This window comes from Grampus griseus (assembly GCF_964374135.1).
Source record: "Grampus griseus genome assembly, chromosome: 10".
Taxonomy (NCBI): Eukaryota; Metazoa; Chordata; class Mammalia; order Artiodactyla; family Delphinidae; genus Grampus; species Grampus griseus.
In genome coordinates, this window is record NC_139004.1 from 70,175,424 (window position 1) to 70,198,773 (window position 23,350).

Genomic DNA, 23,350 nt, shown 5'->3' on the forward strand with positions numbered 1-23,350 from the left:
ACTTCATCATGTTGTCAGGAATAAATGAGGCAAAGCTTATCAGGTGTTTAGCAAATTTTGTGCCCCTTATTAAGCACTCAAAAATTAATTATAGGGGGGAGGGATAAGTTGGGAGATTGGGATTGACATATATACACAACTTTTATACATACACAATATTTACACATATACACATATACACAATATTTATATATAAAATAGCACAGGGAACTCTACTCAATACTCTGTAATGACCTATATGGGAAAAGAATCTAAAAAAGAGTGGATATATGTATATGTATAACTGATTGACTTTGCTGTACACCTGAAACTAGCACAACATTGTAAATCAACTATATGCCAATAAAAATGTTTTAAAAAAGAAAAAATTATAACTATTGTAGTTATAAAAATAGGACAGCCTTTAAATTTTGTGCTTTTTAGTTTTCCCATTGGAAATAAATACACTAAAATGAAAAAAAAGGGGGGGTTTACAAAATGGCATGTAGAGAGGACTCCCATATCTACCAGAGAAGGTCTATATGTATATGTATAGAAAACATCTGGGGAGAGATTCTCCAAAGGATTAACAGGGGCTTCTTCTGGGAGGTGGGTTTGTGGGTGATCTTCATTTTATTCTTTTTGCTTGACTCTGTTTTCTAACATGAACACATTGCTCATTAAGTGGGTGATGGTAGAGAGGAGACATAATGTTTAAAAAGGAAAAGGGAAGAAAGAAATTAGCTAGAGGCTAAGAAGGCATAGCGTAGGTCTGCTCCCCAGTTGTAGTTGTTCCTGTCTTTACTTAACGTTGTTCTCCCTTGGCAGGATTTTTCACCCAGATCTCCACCTTGGCTGATGTGCAGGAAAATGTCATGGAATACCTCCATGTACTCAGCCGGCCCAAAGTCATCGACCAGGAGCACGACGTGGTGTGGACTGAAGCGTACATCGACAGCACTGTGAGTCCCCAGGGCCCCAGGGGAGAACCTGAGGGTTCCTCCTACCATGGGAGAGTTTCCCTGGGTTTATTCCAGAAGATGGTGGTTGTAGCATTCCTTCTCAGTAACGGGGTTCACTGACATCTTCCATATTTGTATGATTTGCAAGCAAGGTTGGTGACAACTCCTTAGCAAGCAAGGTTGGTGACAACTCCTAATATCAGAGAATGTAACAGGTTCTTCTGGAAGGTGTCTCGTCAGCACAGAAAACTCACTTTTGGTTTCTGTCTTCTCTACCTTTTTTTCCTTCTCACAAGTGTACAAATTCTGTCAGTGTGGCAATGATGACAGGTGTGTTAGATTCGGCCCTTGCCATCATCAGAGAGGCCCAGTCCTAGGTATGAATCTTGGGTCTCAACTTGGGAGGGTGGGACCACCTTCAGTTCTGACAGTGAATTGGAGCCACCGTAGAGGCCACAGCTGCCTTTTCTTCCCTTGAACAAGTGAGAAAATGCTTCAGTGGTGGTTATATAGGCACTGATTGTTGTTGCACCTCTGGCCATGGGCTCATTCTAAAGCCAAATTCCAAGGAAAACAGATTCTGGTGCCGAATTAGCTTAAAAGGAGGAGTGTTGCCAATCGTCAAATAATGGCTTAATGGCCAGGTTTCTTGTGTAATTGCTGGGTGATTTTTCATAGTCATAATGAATCTGATGGGAGTGGCATTTTTCGTTTATTGATTGTAAATGTTCTCAGAGGGCCCCCTCCCATCATTTGTGTCGGGATTAACATCACATTAATCGCTGTAACCCAGACCAGCCATCCTCCAGAGTGATCTCAACGGCTGCCATGGGCCAGCTTTTCTCTCCACGAGCTCGCTCATCCCTGCTGCTCTTCTGGCAGCTGCAGGCAGATACAGGGCAGGAGCAGCATGTGGGAACCCATCTTGAGGGACAGCAAAGCAGCCTGCACCCCCCCACACACAGCCTTAAAGTACACAGTGGGACCATGGAAATACAGACTGGTCAGGAAGGGGTAGCCCGTCCCCAGGAGAAATCACCCTGAGTGGAGATGGGTGTTAAGCTAAAGAGCCATCTCTGGTTGCCAGGGAGACCTTGGGCTTTTATCATGTTCAGAGTCTGACCCAGTTTGGTTTAGAATCATGGACGTGAAATAACTAAGCCACCCCATTTGTGTCGGCACCATACTAACAGTAATAACAGAGCAATGACAGTGATGGTTTCATCTCTTCCTCATATGTGTGGTTGAGTAAGGCTGGGGAAGAGGAGAGGAGGAGGGCAGCCAGCCAGGGATGGCCTGATCCAGGCACCCAGTGGTTCTGTGTACAAACCCTAAACAGCCAGTTGGGTCTGTCATCTTATTTGTTTCATCAATGTAAAAAATATAAAACAGAGTCTCTGTGGGACTAGCACCTGGATAAACAGACAGATCAGTAGAGTAGAAGGTCCCAAAAAAAGACCCACCTACATATGGAAATTTAATTTGTGATAAAGGTGGCATCTCAAATCAGTAGTGCTAGGATGGGCTTTGTAATAAATGCTTTTGGGAAAACTAGATAGCTATTTAGAAAAAGATAAAATTAGTATTTTCTTCACATCACACCAGAGAAAAATATCCAAGGGGATCAGAGACCTAAATTGTAAACAATGAAACCATATAAGCACTAGAACAAAATCTAGTGAATTCCTCTATAACCTGAGTCCAGAGAATGGCTTTCTAACAATGACTCCAAAATCCAGATGCAATATAAATAAAAATAGGTTTGACTACTTAAAATATAAACAAAGCAAAACCCAACTTTTGTAACTAAAAGAATCAAGCACAGTCAAAAAGAAGCAAACTCAAAAAGCAAATGGTAAAATAGGAGAAAATATGCAACATATAGCACACATAAAGAACTAATAATCCTAATATATAAAGAACTTTCAAAACTTAAGGGGGAAACTCCAAAATTCCTATAGAAAAAAATGAGCAAAAGACATGAGCAGACAGTTCACACAAAAATAATAAAAATGTTTTTTAAACATTTGAAATATGTACAACTTCACACATTGTAAGAAAAATGCAAATTAAAGTATGGTTTGAGATACCATTTCTCTCACCTATTAGAGTGGCAGAAATGAAAAGCTTAACTTTGTTGGTGAGGCTGTGGGAAACAGACACTTGTACATGCTTGTGGGAAGACAGAATGGGGTATAGGAAGGGAAAATGTGCATTTACCCTTTGACCCAGAAATTCTACTTCTAGGAATTAACCCTGAAGATAAACCTCCAAAAATCCAAAAATACATACGCACAAGTTTGTCCACTGTAGAATTGCTTGTCATTTCAAAATATTGAAAGTTACCTAAATCCCCGACCATAAGAGATCAATTGGATAAACTGTGGTACATGGATGTAATGGAGTCTTAATGTTAAAAACAAACAAACAAAAAGCCTGGAATATTTTGTGCCAGACAATAACGAAGCAGTCAAAACCATGAGGTCACGTCAAAAGGCCCAAGAATCAACGTGAAGGGGCTCTCACTGGTCAACTCTGGGACAATTTGAGCCTCAAAATTAAATAGAAGAGTAATGGACTATAACTTGAATAAAACAAATCAGTGTGTTCTAAATAAGTAAACAAATCTCAAACAGATGACTAAATAGATGATTAAATGGATGGGAAGGAGTGCAGCGTGCAGTGGGCAATGGGATGCTGCCTGGTGGGTGTGGAGGGAGGGAGTCATGAGATGGAAAATCACCAGTGGGCAACCATTTTAGTAAAGATTGATTAGGGTGAAGGTCATCCATGGATGCTAAATCTAGGGGGGGAATTTTGATGATGAGCAGGATATTTTCATGGTCTCAAAGTGCTTCCCTAGAGATTTTTGACTAGTTAGGAGGAAAAAATAAAAAAAAAAATAGTATCTATCCAGTGGGAGAATCCAAAAACATCTTGAGCGGGTCTTCAAAATTAGTGTCACTAATGAGAAGCAGATGGACATTGTGTGCCTTTGGTGAAGGACACATCATACGTTTAGAGTGTCCTGGCTGGGGTTACATAACCTGAAAATCATGGGGAGGAAGAGAATAAAGCTTTGTATCAATGTAACATCTTGCTTTAGGTAATGCTAATCATTTAAATAAATTGTTCTAGATTTGCTGACCACATACATACATATTTACATACACATATATACGTTTATATATGGGTGGCAGTTACAAGAGAGGGAAAACCCATTGCTACTGCAGCTTTCCCACTAAAGAACTGACAGCAATAGTGAAGAAAATGGTCTGAAAGCAGCTCTGGGCAAATGGTGCAGAGGAATTGTCTTTGAAGTCTTGTGCTTCATATTAAACATTTACATGAAATTTTCATTCTGTGCCATAATCATCTTTACTTACTTTAAAATAAAATAACGCTTTAAGTGGCTCATTATTAATTAAAATGGTAGACCAAGATGACAGAGCTCATTTATTCTACCTCTTCAAGAACCTTTTGATGCACATAAAACTAAACCCCCAGAATGTTTGTCCCTGAAATGATAGCTCAGCACTGCCTCTGTGTTGTATCTTTGCAAATAGCCCTGATAAATAAATCCCCTAGTAGAATGTTCTGAGGGTTCTTTCTCATCTTGGTGGTGCTGAGAAACCTGTTGGGTTAGGAAGGATTGGGGATTCCATATTCCTCTTTCATAGGCCTGTTAGGTGAGGAGAAGGCAGCTACTGCTCCAACAGGTGCCTCACTGGCCAGGAAGCAGCACCCCTTCAAACTCGTCATCTGGGCCTTTATCTACCAGGGCAAGGGCAAAAGCCCCCTGTTATTTATATGGAAACAAAATTGGAATCATTTGCTAAACTCTTCTGCAGAGTCTAAATTCTAAGATGAGGCTGCCAACTTTAGCACCACCCAGAAGATGAAGAAGGTATGGGAATCAGCAGTTGCAAGTTCATGACCATCCTGACACACCCAGGACAGTCCAAACCCAGGATTGCCCTAATGTGTCCCACCTTGCAATAATTAAAGAGACCAAACTCAGGAGCATTTGGCACTGGGAATGGTGACCCCATTTTAATAATATCCTGGTAGGGTTGGCAGCTGTGGAATTTTTTTGATATTTGAACATATTTATAATCTACCTTAGCAACTTCTTTAGAGTCTTTCCAAGGCATTTATTTACATAGTTGCAGAAGTAACAACTTCCTTTTTATATTCATAATTTACAGATTTAAATAATGTTTAATTAATTTATACCATTATGATAAAATTACAACTGCTGTTCATCATAACATTTCTGCTGACCAGTGATTTCTCCAGGAGCCTGGTTCTCCTTGTGACATTGTAGTTTGGATGTGCCTTTGATTCCTTTAGGACTTTTGACCCTACTGATTTATATCATTTCTACCAAATACTATGGAATTAGGTACTAGTTGATTATCTAGTAAATTTGGACAGTCGATCCCACAAGTTTGCTTAATATGGTCCTAAAAGTCTTCTTTCTCCTTAGTTATCTGGTGGTAAATGCAAAAGGAATTCCTATTTGCTTGACTCATCAGTTACTGTGGTTGAAAACCCAGCAGCAACAAATATAATAATATAATTGATTTAATACTTAAGTGAATAGCTTGTAATAACCTAAGAGTATAGTACTTTCCTTCTTTATTAATTATACATTAATTTATACAGTTCTGGGTCTGGACAAGATCAAGATAAAAGTTTGAACAGAAGCTGAGTTAGGATTTTTGCATGTGAGAGTCCAGGGTTGTGTTTAATCCAGCCTGATCTAGAATCAAGACAGACAGAATTTTCCTTTCAGGGTCCATCCTCCCTGACTATTACTACCAGTCTGATTAAATATTCTGTTGCCTGCCTGGCTGTTCTATTCAATATGCTCTCCTGGTGAATCCCAAATAAATGAATTAATGTTAACAGCATTAATTATGTTTAATCTAATAAGATTTCATGTATTAATTGACAAAACAGCAAACACCAGAATTCTGAAATTCATGGGCTTCTCATCTGAATACAAGTTGTGCTGCACAGTCATTATCTCTTAGGTGCAGAGCAAAAAATCATTAACAATGGAATTTGTTCTATTTTGTAAGCAAATGACTTAGGTTTTCCAGTTGGGTCCTAATCATCTTGGAAATGCTACCCAACTTGGTATGCATCAGACTGTGGAAACATCAGCATCCCTGATCAACCCTTCCAGGGGAGTTTGCACAGACCATAGTGACACGTAGAAGGGAAGCAAAGAAATCTTTTAGAAACAGCGGGAATGTGACCATTTAAAATAATGAGAATTCATTACCAAGCTCCCCTGCCCCTCCCCTCTGCTGGTAATACAATTCAGTACGAAATTTGTAGGAACTTTCAAACCAATTTAGTTGCATTTGCAAATTGGACGCGTATCCCTCCTCCTCACCCCCCACTAAGTCCAACTCGGAGAAAATGCTTTGCATATGATAAATTGCACATTTGTTTTGGTTTCCCATCTCAGAATGGCACCTAGGCCATTTAGGAGTCGTTTGGGTGATTGCTTTGGGCTACAACATCTTACTGCCTAGAAGCAATTACTCAGGGGGTTGAAGCCATCATAAGGAAGTTGTTGGGGCTTGGGAGCTGAATTTACAGTATTTTCCCCAAGACACCACTGCATATCAAAGAAGTTCAAATCGTCAAAACAAAAAGACACTCTTAAAGAGAAACGTAAACCATCCTGCTGGGTTGTGGAACAGAGAATGCCATCTGCATTACATGGCATGGAGGAAACTGATTATGTTGGGACCTCTATTTCATAGCAGATGGGTTCATTAAATTTAATAGCCTCCAGAGCCTTTAGAAACTGTGTTAAGAACATGCGGAGCATGCTGTGACACTTCACTTCTGGCCCTGCAGTCATTATAACTCTGGCATAGACCATAAATATTACAGTATTTTATTTCCATTGAAACAGATTACTATTATAATTATTTTTTTGCCAGGAGATGGTGCTGTTAAAAATTGGTGCATTCTTGATTTCAGGTGCTATTTCTATTCATCCAAATATTTTCCTCTTCCATTTGATTCTAGATTTCAGTATTAAATAGGATTTTTTTTTTAGCTCAACCATTTTTTTTTTCTACTTTGAGCTGGTGTTACAAAACTATGAATCAAAGGTATAAAATTATTTTCTTTAGGAAAGTTGAGATGTTCTAACAACCTGTATTGATGACTGTCACTACTGGAAAAGTTTAGGGCTGAAAATGAAAAAAATTTTTTAGATTTCAGGTGGGGTTTTTTTTAGATTTTTAGATTTATTGTTGTTTCTGCTATTATGGTATAGTAATTTTCAGCTATCTATAATGGAAGGACAGCTTCTAGAAATAGATAAGCCCTTAAAAAATAAAATCACTAAGCCTGAATAATAATTTAGCATGATAGATTGTTCAGCAGTCTTTGTTTACAAGTGACAGTACCCAACTCAAAATAGCAAAGGTCAGAAAGGGAATTTGTTGACCTGCAAGCAAGATATCTGTGTAGTTCTCTCTTGAGGCATGACTAGATTTAGGGATCAATCCCATTTATTTTGACTTGTTCCTTGATTCTTATATGCTTATTCCCAGCAGACTGTCTCTACTGAGTGGCAAAGATGGTCTCTACCATCCACTAACTTTCATTATCTTTATAGCCCTTTCCCTTCCAGCATCTATGTCAAGTCTGTGATAGGCTGTTTGAGTCACAACCCCATACTGAGAGGTGACATGGAGCTGCTAACAGATGGTCTGAATCTCACAGAGTGGGGAAGAAACCAGTCCCAAAGGGAACTGATACTGGAAGGACTGAGAAGTAACAGAGTCCTGCATACAACTTGCTTGTAGAAGCCAAAACTAATCCATGCCCAAGATCGTGTTTCCCATCGGTATGGTATTCATTATGGTACCATGCTTTTAGACGCTGGAGCCTTTTATCTAGTCAAATGTTTCCATGGACTGTTGTTGAAACAAACATATAGAAGCAGAGTACTCTTGTAGACATTGGGGGATGGAGGCATGGAACCCTGGTTGCTTGGCCACCTCCTGAATGCCTAGGGAAGCTCAGAAGCACTTTTTTGCTCCTCCCTGACCCTGCAGAGCCTAAGTAGTATACCAAGTAATTGTTGAGTCAATGTCTGAGAATGGCAAAATGGGATTCTCTGCTGTGGATTATGTACTGTGCCTTTACAACAAGATACTGGGTTGGGTTCAGTTAGGAAAGATTGGGAGGTTGTATCTGTGGTTGTATTAGAAAACCAAATTGTCTGTGCTTTTTTTCCTCAAATGCCTGCTGTATTTTTCATATTTTCTGGAGACCAGTTCTCCTGTCAATCCTCATTCATGGGTGAAACATGGTCTCCTCCAAGTCCTACTTTACATATGTCCCAGTTCAAACCCAACAGAGAACAACTCAGTGTTTGTGTATCTGAGTTCATTTCTGAGCAAAGTACATAACTTTCTAGTCCATGGTTCTTCTGAGGTCAGATGTCTACCCATTATCCAATCAGCCAGGGCTGGGGAAAGGGCATGTGATAGAAACAGGTCAGCCAAGGCTGTGAATAGCAGATTCTGTAAGAAAGAGGTGTGGGTAGGAGGAAATGACTGGAGTCTCAAGGAGTTGGCATTTCTAGATTTCTGTCTTTCCATCTAAGGCTTCTGTAAGTTGCATCCCCAGCTGGGCTCTAATACTAACTCTTGGGAGCATGTCTTCTTTCCTCTTTTATTCCTAGGCTCATGGCTTCCTTTTAGCCCAAGTTGCCCAAACAAGTGTCCCCCAGTCCTCTCCTTGCCTCCCAAATCTTTGACCCTGCCCTTCCTCCACCCACCATCCTGCTATGTGGGTGGTAGGAAGCCCTCTCCCTTGTGCCTTCTGAGAGCTAAGGGAGGTATTTTGGCCACCACAACCAAATCCATACTGCTTTTTTCCCCCTTCATGGCCCAGATATTTAGGCAACTTAGATTCTCAGGGCTGATTCTCATGCTTTGACATGGTTTAAACTAAAATGAACACATTCCTCTTATTACCAGCATGAAGAACAATTAAAATAATCCCAGAGAATCAGCCTGTGGTTTGATACCAGCTGCCAGTTTCTCCTGCTGTGCACAGGATTTTCCCCCTGTAAAAGATTTAATTCTTTCACTCTTAAAACTTAAGGTTTGTTGTGCCAAATATAAATGTATTGTCTATGACGCCATGCCTCAAAGATACTGTAGATAAGGGTATCTCAACGGACTTGGGCTCTTAAACTGCTGCTATTGAACAGTGGCAGACAACCACTCTTTTGCTTCCTCTTGCCATTAAAAATTATTCCTTCATGGCCTTTCAAACCTGCTTGTGAGTGATATGGCAACTGGGGGCTCCTTCAATCTTATTCTGATGATGATACGCACTCCCGTTAGATGTCCAGACCAAGCATGAGGCTCTGTGCCAGTTCCTCAGGGGAAATTCTCTCTTGTTCTGAACAAAGAAAGGAAAAGCAAAGACAATAGTTTATTCAGGCAAAAAGGGACATGTTTTCAAATCAATTTCTGTTATATTTAATCAAAAAATCTGGAACCTCACCATCTTTGCTGGTGGATGGAAACAACTGTGAAGCACCCTTATAATTGATTTCTCTTCTGAAGTGATCAAATTAAAGGTGACCTGAGATGAAGCAAAGCTGAGTACTCATCCCACAGTCTCTTTCTCTCCCACGGTTAAGGAGCATATGTTTCCGTGGGAAGGATCCTTCCTTTGAGAAGGACAGGATTCAAATGCCCTGCTTGTTCATCGGTTGACCTCTCGTGGTGTTCCAATGGGAGAAATCAGTGGGCAGGACTGTCCTCACACCTTACCCACTATTAAAATACAAAGGAACTTTTAAAAAAGGTTTTGGCACTGTCAGAATTATATTTGGCTGTGGGTATATAATAAGTATTCAGGAAGTCCTTAAAAATAATCCCTTATACTTGTTTTGCATTTCCTGGCTTTCAATATGCTTTCCTGTTTGTTGCCTCCAAGTGTCTTATCAACAGAGCCCCACTATCGCCGACCTCTCTCCCTCCCTCTCAAAACATCAGCCATGCTCGTAGCCTTTTTGTTGCTTGAACACCCCCAAACTTTCTCCCTCCTCTGGGCTTTTGAACAATCTTCTTCTGAACTGGAAAGACTGCCCTCCCATTCTGCTCCTTTACGGGGAGGAGAATTATTCCCACTTGCTTTGTCTCAGCTAAAATGTCACCCCTCACATGCCTATTGACTTTCTATTTCAGATCCCTATTTCCTTCATAGAAAGTATGATCATTTATAATTATTATAATTATTTCAATTAAGTACTTAGATATTTTTTCCCTCTTTAAAAATCTTTTTTTTTTTTGGTTTGTCCCAATGATAATGTAAGGAACAGGGCAAAGTCTGTCTTGTATCCCCACAATCTAGCACTCTGCCTGGCACACAGTACCACACACTCAATAGTAGCTCAGGGAAGCTAAGCGGTTTGTTTTTAGTCATATCACCAATCTCTTTTTACTACTCACTGGAGTTTGTGTCTCCCATTCTGCACTACGTGTCTCCTTAAAAAGTACAATGAGATGCCAAGAATTAGGGAAGAAATAATAAAGAATATTGACTGCAAAGTAGATGGCGGTACCAAGGTAGAGTTTAAAATATTGTTCCCAAAATGCAACTGTCATATTTGTCTTTCCATTTGAATACCTAGCTGAATGATCAAGTTTAGGTCTGAAGAAACTGGTTTTTCTGAATGCCAGCTTCAACTACTCGGTGCCAGTCACTGATTTCAGATGGAAGAACAGGGAACTTCAGGGAGTGAACCAGATTTCTGCAGTGCTCCGTTTTTATGCATGTTGTTAAAAGCGATATGTTGGGGAAAGGGCTGATTGCTTGAGGCATATTGTTTATACTACATTACTTAGGTCTGATGGAAAAGTTCCTAACGGTGGTTTTCTTGCTAAAGATATGGTTTATGGATGAAGAGTGGAATGTGATTTTTTTGGTAGGGCATCATAATAATTTAGGTGGATTCCAAGGAAACCTGATATTGGGAGAGGTCGGGAAAAATATTCACGTCCGTGGAAATTCTTTAGCATTAGCACTCAATTCTCCATCAAAATATAAATACTGTCTGCTTTAAATTACTGTCCTGATTCAGGCCAAGTTAATTACTCTGGCCCAGACTGGAAAGGAAAATTCCCAGAAAGTCTGATATGATAGAATGGTAGTGTGTTTTCTGAAGATGCTGAGAAATGCTTAATGAATTAGTGTTTCAATATAACTTTTGCAACAGAATACTAAGGGAATGAGAGGGAAAAAAAATCATAGATTTTTGGCAGCTGTTAGCCATCATAGCACTTGACAATCTGCTTCTTATTTAGTTTTCTGTTACCTGAAAGCATGGAATTCTCAAGTTAAGAAATATTGATCACTGCATGACAATACGTATGTAAAAAACGGTATTGTGTTGAAAAAGCTCTCCTTTTAAAGTGAGATTACTGACTCTATTTTGTTATTAAAATGTGTGGGTCATTTTACTTTGAAAATAATGTTGCTTTGTTAAACATAAGTTATTTAAAGGTTAAAATAATCTTAATTTTAATTATTAATATTATTAAGAACAGATTTTTCAACCAAGTATAACTGAATGCAAACAAGAACAAACTTGGAAAAGAAAATTGGTGGCTGGGAATGCAGAAATGTGTTGAGGGTTGTATCTTGGCCACAATAGATAGGTTCACAGCGGCCCTTTGCTATATTGGCAGAACCATACATTTTTGAAGGTCTGTTGATTTCCCCAGACTTCATGGAATCTAGACCAAGTTTGTCAATTCCCCATTTTTCTTGCCATGATAAGCCAACCTTGGGGCTGTATTAGGAGCACTCAGAGTGTATGGACTTTCTGGTCCTGGTTGGGGAGGGATAAATTTTCCTTCTTTAGGTTCTTCTGGCTGGTCTAAGAATTAAATTGACATGAGACAGATTAACAGGAGAAAATCAAACAAAAGTTTAATAACAGGACTACATGGGAGAGGAAAACTGAATAACTTACCAAAATGGCCAAAATCCTCACCTTAAATATCCTCTTCAGCTAAAGACAAAAGAGGATGTCGGGGGTAGTGGTTTGGGATTTCAAAGGGGAGGAAAGCAAGTGACATGGAGATGGAAAAACAAACAAATGTTAAATGTTAGCTGGGCCACGCAGAGACAATGGGACACAGGATAGACTGATCTTTTAAGAGTTTCCCTTACCACACCTAGTCCATATCTTTGCAAGCATCTCCAATGATAGCTATCTTCTGGGAACAGGTCCTCTATCTAAATTCTTTTAGGCAGTTAGGGCGAAAGTCAGAGTTTCTTTCTGAGTCATTTGGGGCTTGAGGTTTTTCAGCTCAAAATAATCCACATGCCAAAGAGACATTTTAGCATGGCAAGTTTTGCTCCCCTACACCCTCTTATCCAGCTGTATTGCTCCTTCTCTGTAGTTGTTAGCAAATAGGATCATCTACTCTGACCATATTTGTTCTAGGGATACCTGTGGAACCAGATGTTTGGTTACTTAGTTCATTGACTAGACACCTACTAAGCTGAGGGTCAGTCCCTATACTGGGCACTAGGGTGTCACAGCTTTCATTTTTAGGAAATACGGTTTAAGTCCCTTCAGCGAACAATCCAAGCCAATTAAGTAGTTTAAAATTACTAGATTATTTTTGGTAGTGATTGGCAGCTTCCAACATTTAGGGGCAAGGGCTATCCGTCCTTTCACTCGCAATCTACCAGGCTATGGTGAAAACAAGTCTCAGACAAATTCTGCCATCCATGGGAACATTTATTGGAAGCATGCACAAAAGCCAACCAACTTCTGAAAGTTCAAGCCCCAGCTCTCTATCCTTTTAGGTGGTCTGTTGGCATCTTGCATCAGAACAAATGCATTATTTGCAGGAGTCAGTTTAACATTCTATTTGGAGTCAGGTGACCAAGAAGCAGGAGTCAGCAATTGGAGGCAAGACTGTTTAACAATCAGGCCTGGGGCACTATTCCTAAAGACAGAGGCCGCTGAGCTCACAAAGCCTTTATGTGGGTTCCTGAAGAGAAAGGTGGGGCCTCTGCAGTCTATGGACCCAATCCACAAAGAATGGATACCTCCAATTTACCAATGAAAATCATTTCTAATGCCCATTATGGTAATTGACAAAACCTCTGGTGTTAGTCAGAGATAAATAACTGTAGCATATGCTGCCTTTTGCTTAAATACTAGCTGGAATATGTATTCCTGATTAGGGCAATTGACTACCTCTGAGATATAGATTGCAATGAGCATACACATTGATATCACACCATCTATGCTGAAGTATTCCACAGTAAGTTATACACCACATAACAATTGTATATTATATACAATCAGCGTTTCTTCTTTGTGAAATGGGAATAATAACGGTGCTGATCTCATAGAGTGAAGATTAAAAATGATAAAACTGCTTAGTACCATGTCAGGCACATAGCAGGTATTCCATAAATGCTCATCATTATTATCTAGAAATTCCAAGTAACATTGTTTATTGTTCCATACATAGAGTCTTATGGAATGAACTCTGCCTTAGTTTTACTTTAGACTTACCAAATTCTGACATTCTCCAAAAGAAAGGGGGAGACAGTTAGTCATGCATTTATTTCCCTTCCCAGAAGAAGGGCATCCCCGAGTTGCCTTTGCTCTTCGCAGCCACATGCCTACTCTAAGTGGTGTGTCCAGCTTGTCCTGCCTGGTCCATTCCATGCTTGAGAATGACAGAGAAAAAAAAAAAGTGGTCTACATGCCATTGCCCCTCATTGTCTCAGAAGTCTTTATGACTGTGTCATTTAGAAACAACTAGAGTAAGAAGTAATTACAGTGCCAGAATCTCATGCTATGGCCGGCAGGTATGAATCAAGAAGCTTAGGAGGAAAAGCTGAGCTGAGAAAACTCGTGGTGATCTTCAGAAGCCTCCTTCCCAACAGTGCAGTTAGCTAGGCCTCATTTGAGCAGCACAGTAAGAATAACCGGAATACTAGAGCCATCGGTTTAGGGCAGTTAAAATGCACCCCAGACCCTTTACTAAGTGCTTTTGCATCCCTGTCAGGTGGGCCTTATCTCCGTTCTCCAAATGAGGAAGCCTAGGCTTAGGGAGATTGAGGAATGTGCCCAAGGAGATGGGATAATTAGTGGAACAAATACGATTCAACCCTAGGTTGCCTGCTTGGGTGTGAGGCCTGTTCTCTCCCATGGGGCGTGGGCGGGTGTCTCACATTTATGTATGTGCTGTCATGAGGAGCTAGCCCCACTGGCTACATTACAGATGCCAAAGTCTTTAAAATGCCTAATGTGAGATTAGAAATGTCCTTCCCATTCCCACAAGCCTGAGTTACATTGCTTCTACTGAATTTTGAAAAACTCACAGAACTGCTTTGGGATATGAAGACAGGGAGCCTGACTTATCCTGAATTAGGTTCCGCATAGCATTGGCAACCCAAGATAGGAAACTTTAAATTTTGTAACATGCATCTCTCACATGGAGAGTTCTCTGTGCTGTATTAAATGACAGAAGGAAAACTCAGCTCATCACACTTGTAAAAGAAACCGCAGCATTCCTGGGTTTAAATCTGGAGTCATAACAATTCTATCTGATGGGCTTTTAAATATCCTGGAATTTGCATTTTGAATGTGTTATACATCACAAAAGGATTTTGATGGTGTTATCACAGCAAACGCTGTAATCACATCCTGTAATTTATATAATGCCAACTGCTGTCACTATGTCAAAAATCATGATATGCTATTCCTGATCTATATAGCTTCTCTCCTGAAGGAAATTGAGGGTCCTGAATCAGACTCCTTAGAGGCATTACTAATGACTTTGAATGGAAAGTCTGGCCACCTTGATGGGTAGTCAGGCAAGCCAAGCAGTGAGTTAATAAGTAGATCAAAACTTCAGATACAAAATTGAACTAGACAAGGTGTCCTGGAGGCAGGCCATAACAGGGTGTTTGAACCTCGGGATTTAGGAAGCTGAGCAATCTAGGAGACCCTACGTTGCCCAGAGCAACAGGATCTGTGGTTCATGCTGGAGGCCTTCCAGGAGGCTGTCTAATTAACCTTGGGGCTAAGAGTTTGTCTCTCTCAGACCTTGCCTCTGGTCTGAATCTTTACTCACAGACTGCTTTGGATTCGGCCAGGAGGCAAAGCAGTGACCTTATCAGGCATTTCTTTTCCGAACTCTGCTTTTTCTAACCCTCTCAAATCAACTTTAAGTTCTTTTTCTTTTTTAAGGCAAGATGACCACATTTAACCTCTTCCCTCCATGCCCAATCACTGCCAAATGTTCCCCTCCAAATCAAAACTCCTCAGGAAAGATTTGGGACCATTAGGAAATGAAAGAGAGGCCCCAGGGCAGAGCCTGGGATGAAAGCGTGCGGAACAAAATTGTTCTGTACAAGAAAATGGGACAAATGAAAGAGCAGACGTGCTTCCTGAGAGAAGAGGTAGGACAGCAGCCTTAGCAAGAGGGTAGGGGCCTGACCTCAGAAGCGCAAAGGAATTTAAGGTCTTTTCAAGGGCAGGGATAACTCTTATTTAATTTTATGTTATTTTCTCTGCTGCAGTGTAACGTCCCATGTTTTACCAAAAGTCCATTACATTTTCTCAGGCCTCAGAGAAATTTTGAAGGGAAACTGTGGGAATTTTTCAGTTTTCTACATCTGTATACTCCTGGGAAGGGAATGAGGGGTTGTGCACGTAGGATGGTGAGGTAGTCCACAAATAGAACGAATCCAGCAGGAGCAGGAGCTCAGAACAAGGGTGGCTGGAATCCAGAAGCACTCTCTTTCCCTAGGACTCCAGCAGCACCAAGCAGCTTCCCTCGATATGAGATGGGTCTGGGTCAGGTGTATCTACGTCCCACTGTTAGAGTATCTTGGCTGAAATGTATGTTTCTACCAGAAGTTCAGTAGGTTACAAAATGTAGAGAAAGGGTCAGGAGATACTACTTTCAGTGTTCTATCTCGTACCATGTTATATAACATCTGCTCCTCAGTTTCTCCACCTGAGAAATGGGGAGATTGTTCGAGATCAGGACATCTCAAAATCTGACATGCAGCCATGTGTGAATTTCAAGCAGTCTGAGATCCCTCCTACCAAAACCTGTCCACAAACATGTATGATTTCTCCATCATTTCCCCACAGTGTTAAGAACCACTGGACTAGATCTCTAAGGCTTATTAGTCTAGCTATATAGGCCTGTTTTTGTCTTGTTTTGTTGTAAATTGTTTCATGTTATCTACTTAAATGGCAAGTAAAACACATTAATCATTTGCTGTAGGGATGTGCAGAAGTCAGCAAGCCCAAATGCAGATCTCGCATTGCATGTCTTATTATACAGCGATGTCATTGACAGGAGATAGGTCCACTGAAGGCAGCCCTGGTTGATACCAAAGAACAGTGGCCCAGAATATCCAGTGAACCCTGTGATTCCTTACTCTTGGCAAGTGAGGCAAACACCTATGTCACTAGGTTTGAGATACAAGTCCTTTTGATTCCACTCCCAAATTATATCTCAAATCTTCTCCCTTCTCGCCATTTGTAATGTGCCATCCACCCTCTACCCTGACTAGACCATGCCTGTGGACTCCTAATTGGTCTCCTGGTTTCACTTTTATACCTCTGGGTTTCTCCCTGTCTTTCTTTCAGTTCCTTGGAGGTGAGCACCCAGCCAACATCTGCCATTGGGGCCATCACTTGTTTCGTGGCTGACTCTTATTTAATCTTTGGGTCTTAAATTACAAACCCCTTCCATGACTTCCCAAATAGAAAGGGACCACCTACTACTCTCTCATAGAATCGGTTCTTGTGCTAGGTAGCACTTAGCCAGCTTATTGTTGCATATTGCTTGGGCTAATTTTAAGATTATGTCTCTCTGGCTTACTCTAACTTATACATGGTAGTGACTTTTTTTTTTTTTTTTTTTTTTTTTGCCATTGTATTCACCATATCCAACACAGTACCACACAAATAGTAGGATGGGTAAATTAATGGTATATAGGAAAGGAAACTTATTCCTCTGCCCTCTTAAGTTTAATGATATAGGCCCTGCAAATTAAACTGACAAAAAATGAACTAACAGGAAAAAATGTTTATTATGTGTGCATATGGAGGTCTTCATAGAAAAGAAGTAAAGAATCAAAGAGGCCGTTAGATCTGGGTATGGGAGAATGGGATGGGATTTATATATACCATTTTAACAAAGAGAGATAAATTTGTGGAGAAGTGACAAGACAAAGGAAAATGTGTTTGGGCTTCTAGGGGTGGTAAAGTATGGGAAGGTAAATATACAGGGGAACTAATGGAATGGAAGGGTTACTTTAGTAAGGTTTACTTTGCAGACTCAATCTCATGAAGTCTCTGAGGTGATAAGAGCATTTACCATGATTAAGAGCTATTTTCCTATTCCTGGTATGGGAGAAGGAATGGGGGGACACGTTCACAAAAGGAAATTTATACCCTGCCTTTAGACAGAAAGAGGGAGGGTACAGAGCTTTTCCTGCATCTCATCTGCTGTTTCTTAATTGCCTTCAGCTCAAGATAATCCATATGCCAAAGTGTCATATTCCAGGGTGGTATATACTCTGATCCCCTTGATAAAATAGGTAAACTAGTCTCCACCTGGAGGAATGTGATTTGATTCTTGTCGTAGTTGAATCTATTTGCCTAACACTTACTCATTCTTAAAGTCTCTTTTTAAGTACTGCCTCCTCTGGGGACTCATTCCTGCTCTGAGTTCATGGCCCAGTTATACAGTATGGTTATCTTTAGTTTATTCCTATGTCTCCCCAATTTGTAGCATCCCAGCACAGAGTAATAATTAAATCTCTTATGTCTACCGCTCTTCCCTGGCCTAAGGGCTGATGCTTAATAGATATTTAGTAGGTAAATAAAAAGCAAAGAACTACATTATTTGTTCTGATAGGTTTAAAAGTAAAAAAATTATAATGATTTTATCACTTAATTATAACCCAGTGGATAAACAGTTTGCAATTTCACATCCATCTGATCTATGCATGGTTAAAAAAAAGCACAACTGACTGATTTTACATACGGGATATTGAAACTGGGGACAATGTGGTGATACCTCAATGAGCCTGTATATTCTTTATCTTTGCATGTGGCCTGCATACCCAATACTCATGAATGTTCATTGTGTGATTGAGTTCATAAATATATGACTTAAACTTGCTTTTCTGATATAGATTTTCAAATTTTCTAATATGGAGCTGTGGAAGCCATTGTTATTTGAAAGGACTCTACGGGTTTTATTCCTTGCCTGCTTATTCAGAAAGGTCCCATCTCCACTCAAGTACTCAGTGTCTAAGTATGGGGGAACATCTGCCAGGGAGCCCAGATACGTCACTGCCCTCAAGACTCCTGATGTCTCTGTAGTGACTGCCTTACTCTTAGTATCCATTGGGGAGTCAGGTGTGTCTCAAAAAAAAAAGCACTTGAAATTCCCCAAATGAGAAGGAATGGGAAACCTGGGGTTACTGAGGAACTGACCTTTGTCCTTCTCAACACTGTGCTGTCAGTAACCACTCCGAAGAATTTCTGAGGTTCTTGACAACTGAATGGAAATTGGGAAAAAAATCACTGAATTTTGAGTTTGAAGACTGAGGGTTAAGTTTTTGCTCGGCTCTTCATTGGCCATGTGCCCTTATGTAAATCACTTCCCCTTTCTGAGCCTCGGTTTCCTATAACCATGTATGGTGACTGATATTAACCAGATTTATTGTGGTGATCATTTCACAATGTATACAAATATCAAATCATTCTATTGTACACCCGGAACTAATATAATGTTATGTGTCAGTTATTCCTCAATAAAAACAACAACAAAGCACAGATTGCTGGGACCTATGACCAGAATTTCTGATTCAGTAGATGTGAGATGGGGCTCAGAATTTACATTTCTAGCACATCTAATATTTCTCACAGGTGATGCTGGTAGTGCTGGTCTGGGGACCACATTTTGAAAACCACTGTTAGATTAAAAAGACCTATGAAGTGCCATGAAAAATGACCCATGCTGATATACTGTGATGTTTTAGTATACCAGGGATAACAGAGGAAGTCCTAAAGGTAGGGGTGGTGGGAAGTGAATTCAAAATGTTGGGAATCAAAATAGCATGAGACTTCTCAACTCCAAAATCAGAATCAGGCATTCTTTCTCAGGAAGCTACTGGAGGATGTTCTTCATCCAAACAAGGAAGTAAACCGAGGAAGAGGATGACACTGGGTCCTTCCCTGTCCATTTTGCAGAGATTCTAGCCCTTCGGCCTGGCATGCCTTGGTGACTCCTGGCCAGTGTCTTCCAATGGGAAAAGTGTGAGGACCTTGCCTGGGTGCAGGGAGGCCTGGAGGTAAGAAGCATGAGTGCTCAGCATGGGCCAGGCACCATAGTAGGCACTGGAGGGTAGAAGTCCTCCTGCATCACTCCCAGAATGAAGCTAGCCTCCACGAGGTCTGGGGAGAAGACACCAGAATCTGCTTCACTGGAAAGCCTCTAGGTTGCCAGCCTGGGTCAGGGGCATCCTGCTGCCCCACCCCCATCGCACCATGTGAGATACTTGTTTTAAAACATAACAACATCTGTCCTTTCTTCAGTAGAATATAATATTTTAAAATAAAGCCAGTGACTTATTTGATGGGTAAGAGACTTGCCTTGTGCCTGAACCCCCTTGGGTTGCTCTCTACGTAAGCGTTGAGTGGTGTGATGGAATTCCTTTGTGATAACCAAATGGAGATTTCTGACACTGTAAAGTTATCATACACTTGATTCTGAGTAAAGTTTGTGAGTATACCTAAGGCCTGAGTTCTCCTGGGTGTGGGTGCACTGCCGTATTCAGGAAATAGGCTGGGAAAATCCATGTGGCTATGGCCAAAATCAAACTGTTTTGCCAAGCATGCTTTCTCCCCTCTTAATTGAGAAACCTGTGGTAATTTGGATGAAAATTTAATCTGTGCCTCTGATTCATTTACTCATTGCTCATTAACTTGCTACTTAGTTCTAGCTACATGAGCTGTTAGAGCTTTCTCTAAAGCTCCTCTAAACCAAAAGTGGGTTATGGCTACCTTCAGTGAGGCCAATTTGAGTCAGGACTAACGTGAGCCCTAGCTGGGGCTTGAGGGTTCCATTAGGCTGAGAAAGTGAAGGTACAAAGACTGTGTCAGGCACCATGGCCTGTTGCTCTGCTTTTTGAGATGCACCCCCTTTGTTCTCCCAAAGAATTGCAAAATGGAGTTTTTGGAGAAAGAATCGAACTTCTTGTATGCATTTGGCCCTCATCTTTGAACTCTGCATCCATGGATTCAACCAACCTCGAACTGAAAATATTGGAAAAAATTTTTTTCCAGAAAGTTTCAAAAAGCAAAACTTGAATTTACTGTGCCAGCACCTGTTATATAGCATTTACATTTGTATGAAGTATTATCAGCAATCTAGAGATGTTTCACAGTGTAGGGAAAGATGTATGTAGGTTATACACAAATACTATGCCATTTTACATAAGGGACTTGAGCATCCTCGGAGTTTGTTATTGGGGGTCCAGGGGTTGGAACCAATTCCCCGCAGATACTGCGGGATGACTGTAATGAGGAATGTCTTCTTTTTCTTTCCTAATAAACTGCATATGTCACTTATGGAGGTGGCAGGGGTGTGCCATGCTGGTTGAAGACACAGTGGTGGAGTGAGGGGCTGCTTCAAATCCTCTCTGCCACTTAGCAGATGTGTCATCTGGGACTGTTTACTTAACCCTTTTGTGCCTCCAGTTTTATCATATATAACAGAAGGATAATGATAGACTCTACCCCATTGCAATGTTGTAGGGATAACTGATATAGTGTCCTCTCCAGGGGCCTGCCTACTCCCCTCTAATGGGTGGTTTTGTGGCAGCTGCGGCAGGGTTGTCCACTGCTCCTGCAAGCCAACACTTTTAACATCCATGTGCTGTTGATCATCCACGCCAGGAGGTGCAACCATAAATGTTCTCAGGAGCCAGGCTGGTGAACTAAGTGCGTAGAGAACTCTGGGTAGAAGAAAATGGTGGTTGGGATGGGGGGAGTGTGGTGACCTAGAACATGCACGCACCACCTAAATGTATTCACTTCAAAACTTTGAAAACAGCCAATGGTCAAATGAAGCTCTACAGGCATAATTTGCTAGGAGCTGGAAATTCCTTATGCCTATGTCATTCACAACTTTTTCTTTGCCCCCCTTCACCTCCTGCCTTCCAGAATCTGCTTCTTTCTTCCTCAAATTATTGAAGATAATTATTGAAGGCACCTCCCTTCCTGTACACAAGACCACTGGCAGCGAGGATGGTGGCAGAACACAGCTCAGTCTTTGCACTTAGAGCTCACCCTTCATGTCCCTCAGTGCTCGCACCTCTGTTGCCTGTTCTTGTCTGCCACTGTGCTCCCTTTGCCACGTTGAGGTGGCACTGCTCTGTATGTCCTGTGGTCCTGTGGCAGCAGCCTGTTGTCTAGAAGGACCTTCTCTTGCTTGGCTTGCTCAGGGGTGTCTCTGTTGTTAGGCAGTGGCAGACAAGGTGAAAGGGACTGTGGAATCTCAGATTGTCTGACCTGAAAACCCCCACTCAGTGCTCAGAATCCTGGCTTCTATGGTGTCTCCACTGTGCACTGTTAACCAGCCACTGCCTCTGAGCACTTGAAGATTTTACTGTCTAGTCTTTATCCTTGTATTTTTATTTTACTTGCTCTTATGGATAGTCTATGAAGTTAATTCCTCTGAGCTCTGCTCACTCAGCAGAATGCCTGCACAGGATAGATGCTTAGGAAACATGTTCTGATAAATTGATTCTGTCTTCCCTTCATTATCAAGAATTTGCTACTGTTTACATGCACATGGTGACATTATTTGGGGCTTGACCCAAAGCTGTTCACATCCATTTCTTGGTCTCACTCAATGTTCAATAGGAATATAAAGAATTAGCAGAGGGCATAGGAACCACCCTAGACCATGGGCAGGGCAGCGTGAGGGCAGGCATTGTTTGTGTTCAGAGCAGGTACAAAGACAGAAACATGGAGGAGAGGTAGCAAGGAAGAGAAATGCAAGCTTAGTTCACATGTGATTAGACACTTTCCATTTTTAGCCTTCTGGGTTAAATTTGCATAATTCTTTTAAAAAGAAAAATTAATTAATTATGACTGTAGCTTATAACCAAACTGTGCATTTAAAGTAATCACTCTGGGTAATTTAAATAAAATCTTTTCTGTAAACAGTTTATGCACATTAGACTGAAAAAACTGTTGGTTTATTCAATTAAAAGGACATTATTGTTTGGATTCTCTATCTATCTCTCTTTTTTTTTCCAATTCAAAATAGAGGGCAGCCACATCGAGACAGATGCGAATTAATTGACTTGTCTCAAAAGTGACCAGATTTTGCTTTTTGTTTTTAATTTTAAAGAAGATAGATCCCAAAAGCATTTTCAAAAACCAAACCAATATTTCAGCATACTGAAAAGAAATTCTACCCTTTACTCTGACAGGCAGTGGGTACAGAAATAAATTTGTTCCCTGGCAAACATGTGGGACTTCCTCACCAGCCCAGCACAAGTCAAAGAAGGTGGTTCTAAACAAAGCTCTCCAATACTGTGATCTTTAAAAATACCAGTTTGTACAAAAATACCAAACATTGTACATGTTTGGTGCTTTTCTAGGAGACACCATTCACTGTAGTTAAAGAGGCTCTTTCAATGAAGCGCCTACCATGATTTCAGGATGTTATTGTCCTTTACTCACTGGTTAGTTCCCTGAATGTCTGTGGTCCCATTATATACTCTGGGAAGGGTGACACCTGGACTGTTTGCTCAGATCATGGCAGGTATTCAGCTCTGTTCTTAAGGTGTACAGGTACCGAGTGCTGAAGTCCATGTTGGACCCTCCCATGTGTTGGGGTGAAGTTCCTGGGAGCCATAGACCTGCTTCCATCCCAGAAGCAAGACCCAAAACTGATGTGAGCAGTACTGGCAGCATTTGGGGATAATGGGTTGTGTGCTGGGTGGATTGGTACAGACCAGGCCTATTCCTGTCACAAACTTGCTTTTCTGGACCTCTAAAATAAGGTGGTTGAACTGAATAGCCATCTTTTTTTTCTTCCTAATTAGCAAAGCTATTTTATTCAAATAAAATCGTATGTAAAATAAGAGCAGCTTGATTAAATTGGGGTCAGGGCCTCTGGTTCACAGAATTTGGGGGTTCCACAAAGCAGAGTTCATGAATCACTGGTATAGATAGTTGATAATATGTTGTCTTAGTGAATCAGGTCTCTTTGGCTATGACAGAAATGCAGCTCAGTCAGACTTGTGTGATTAAGGAGAAA

The 23,350-nt window shown here is 40.8% G+C and overlaps 1 protein-coding gene across 1 annotated transcript in view; it reads left to right on the top strand.

Moving 5' to 3' along the window:
- The window catches only part of CACNA2D3 (calcium voltage-gated channel auxiliary subunit alpha2delta 3), a gene marked incomplete at its 5' end in the record, with an annotated part of 768,939 nt that overhangs the window by 510,850 nt on the left and 234,739 nt on the right, over positions 1–23,350 (top strand). Inside the window, one exon of the mRNA XM_082664450.1 lies at positions 808–941. Coding sequence (XP_082520576.1) covers positions 808–941 — 134 coding nt within the window. The remainder of the gene's footprint in view (positions 1–807; positions 942–23,350) is intronic.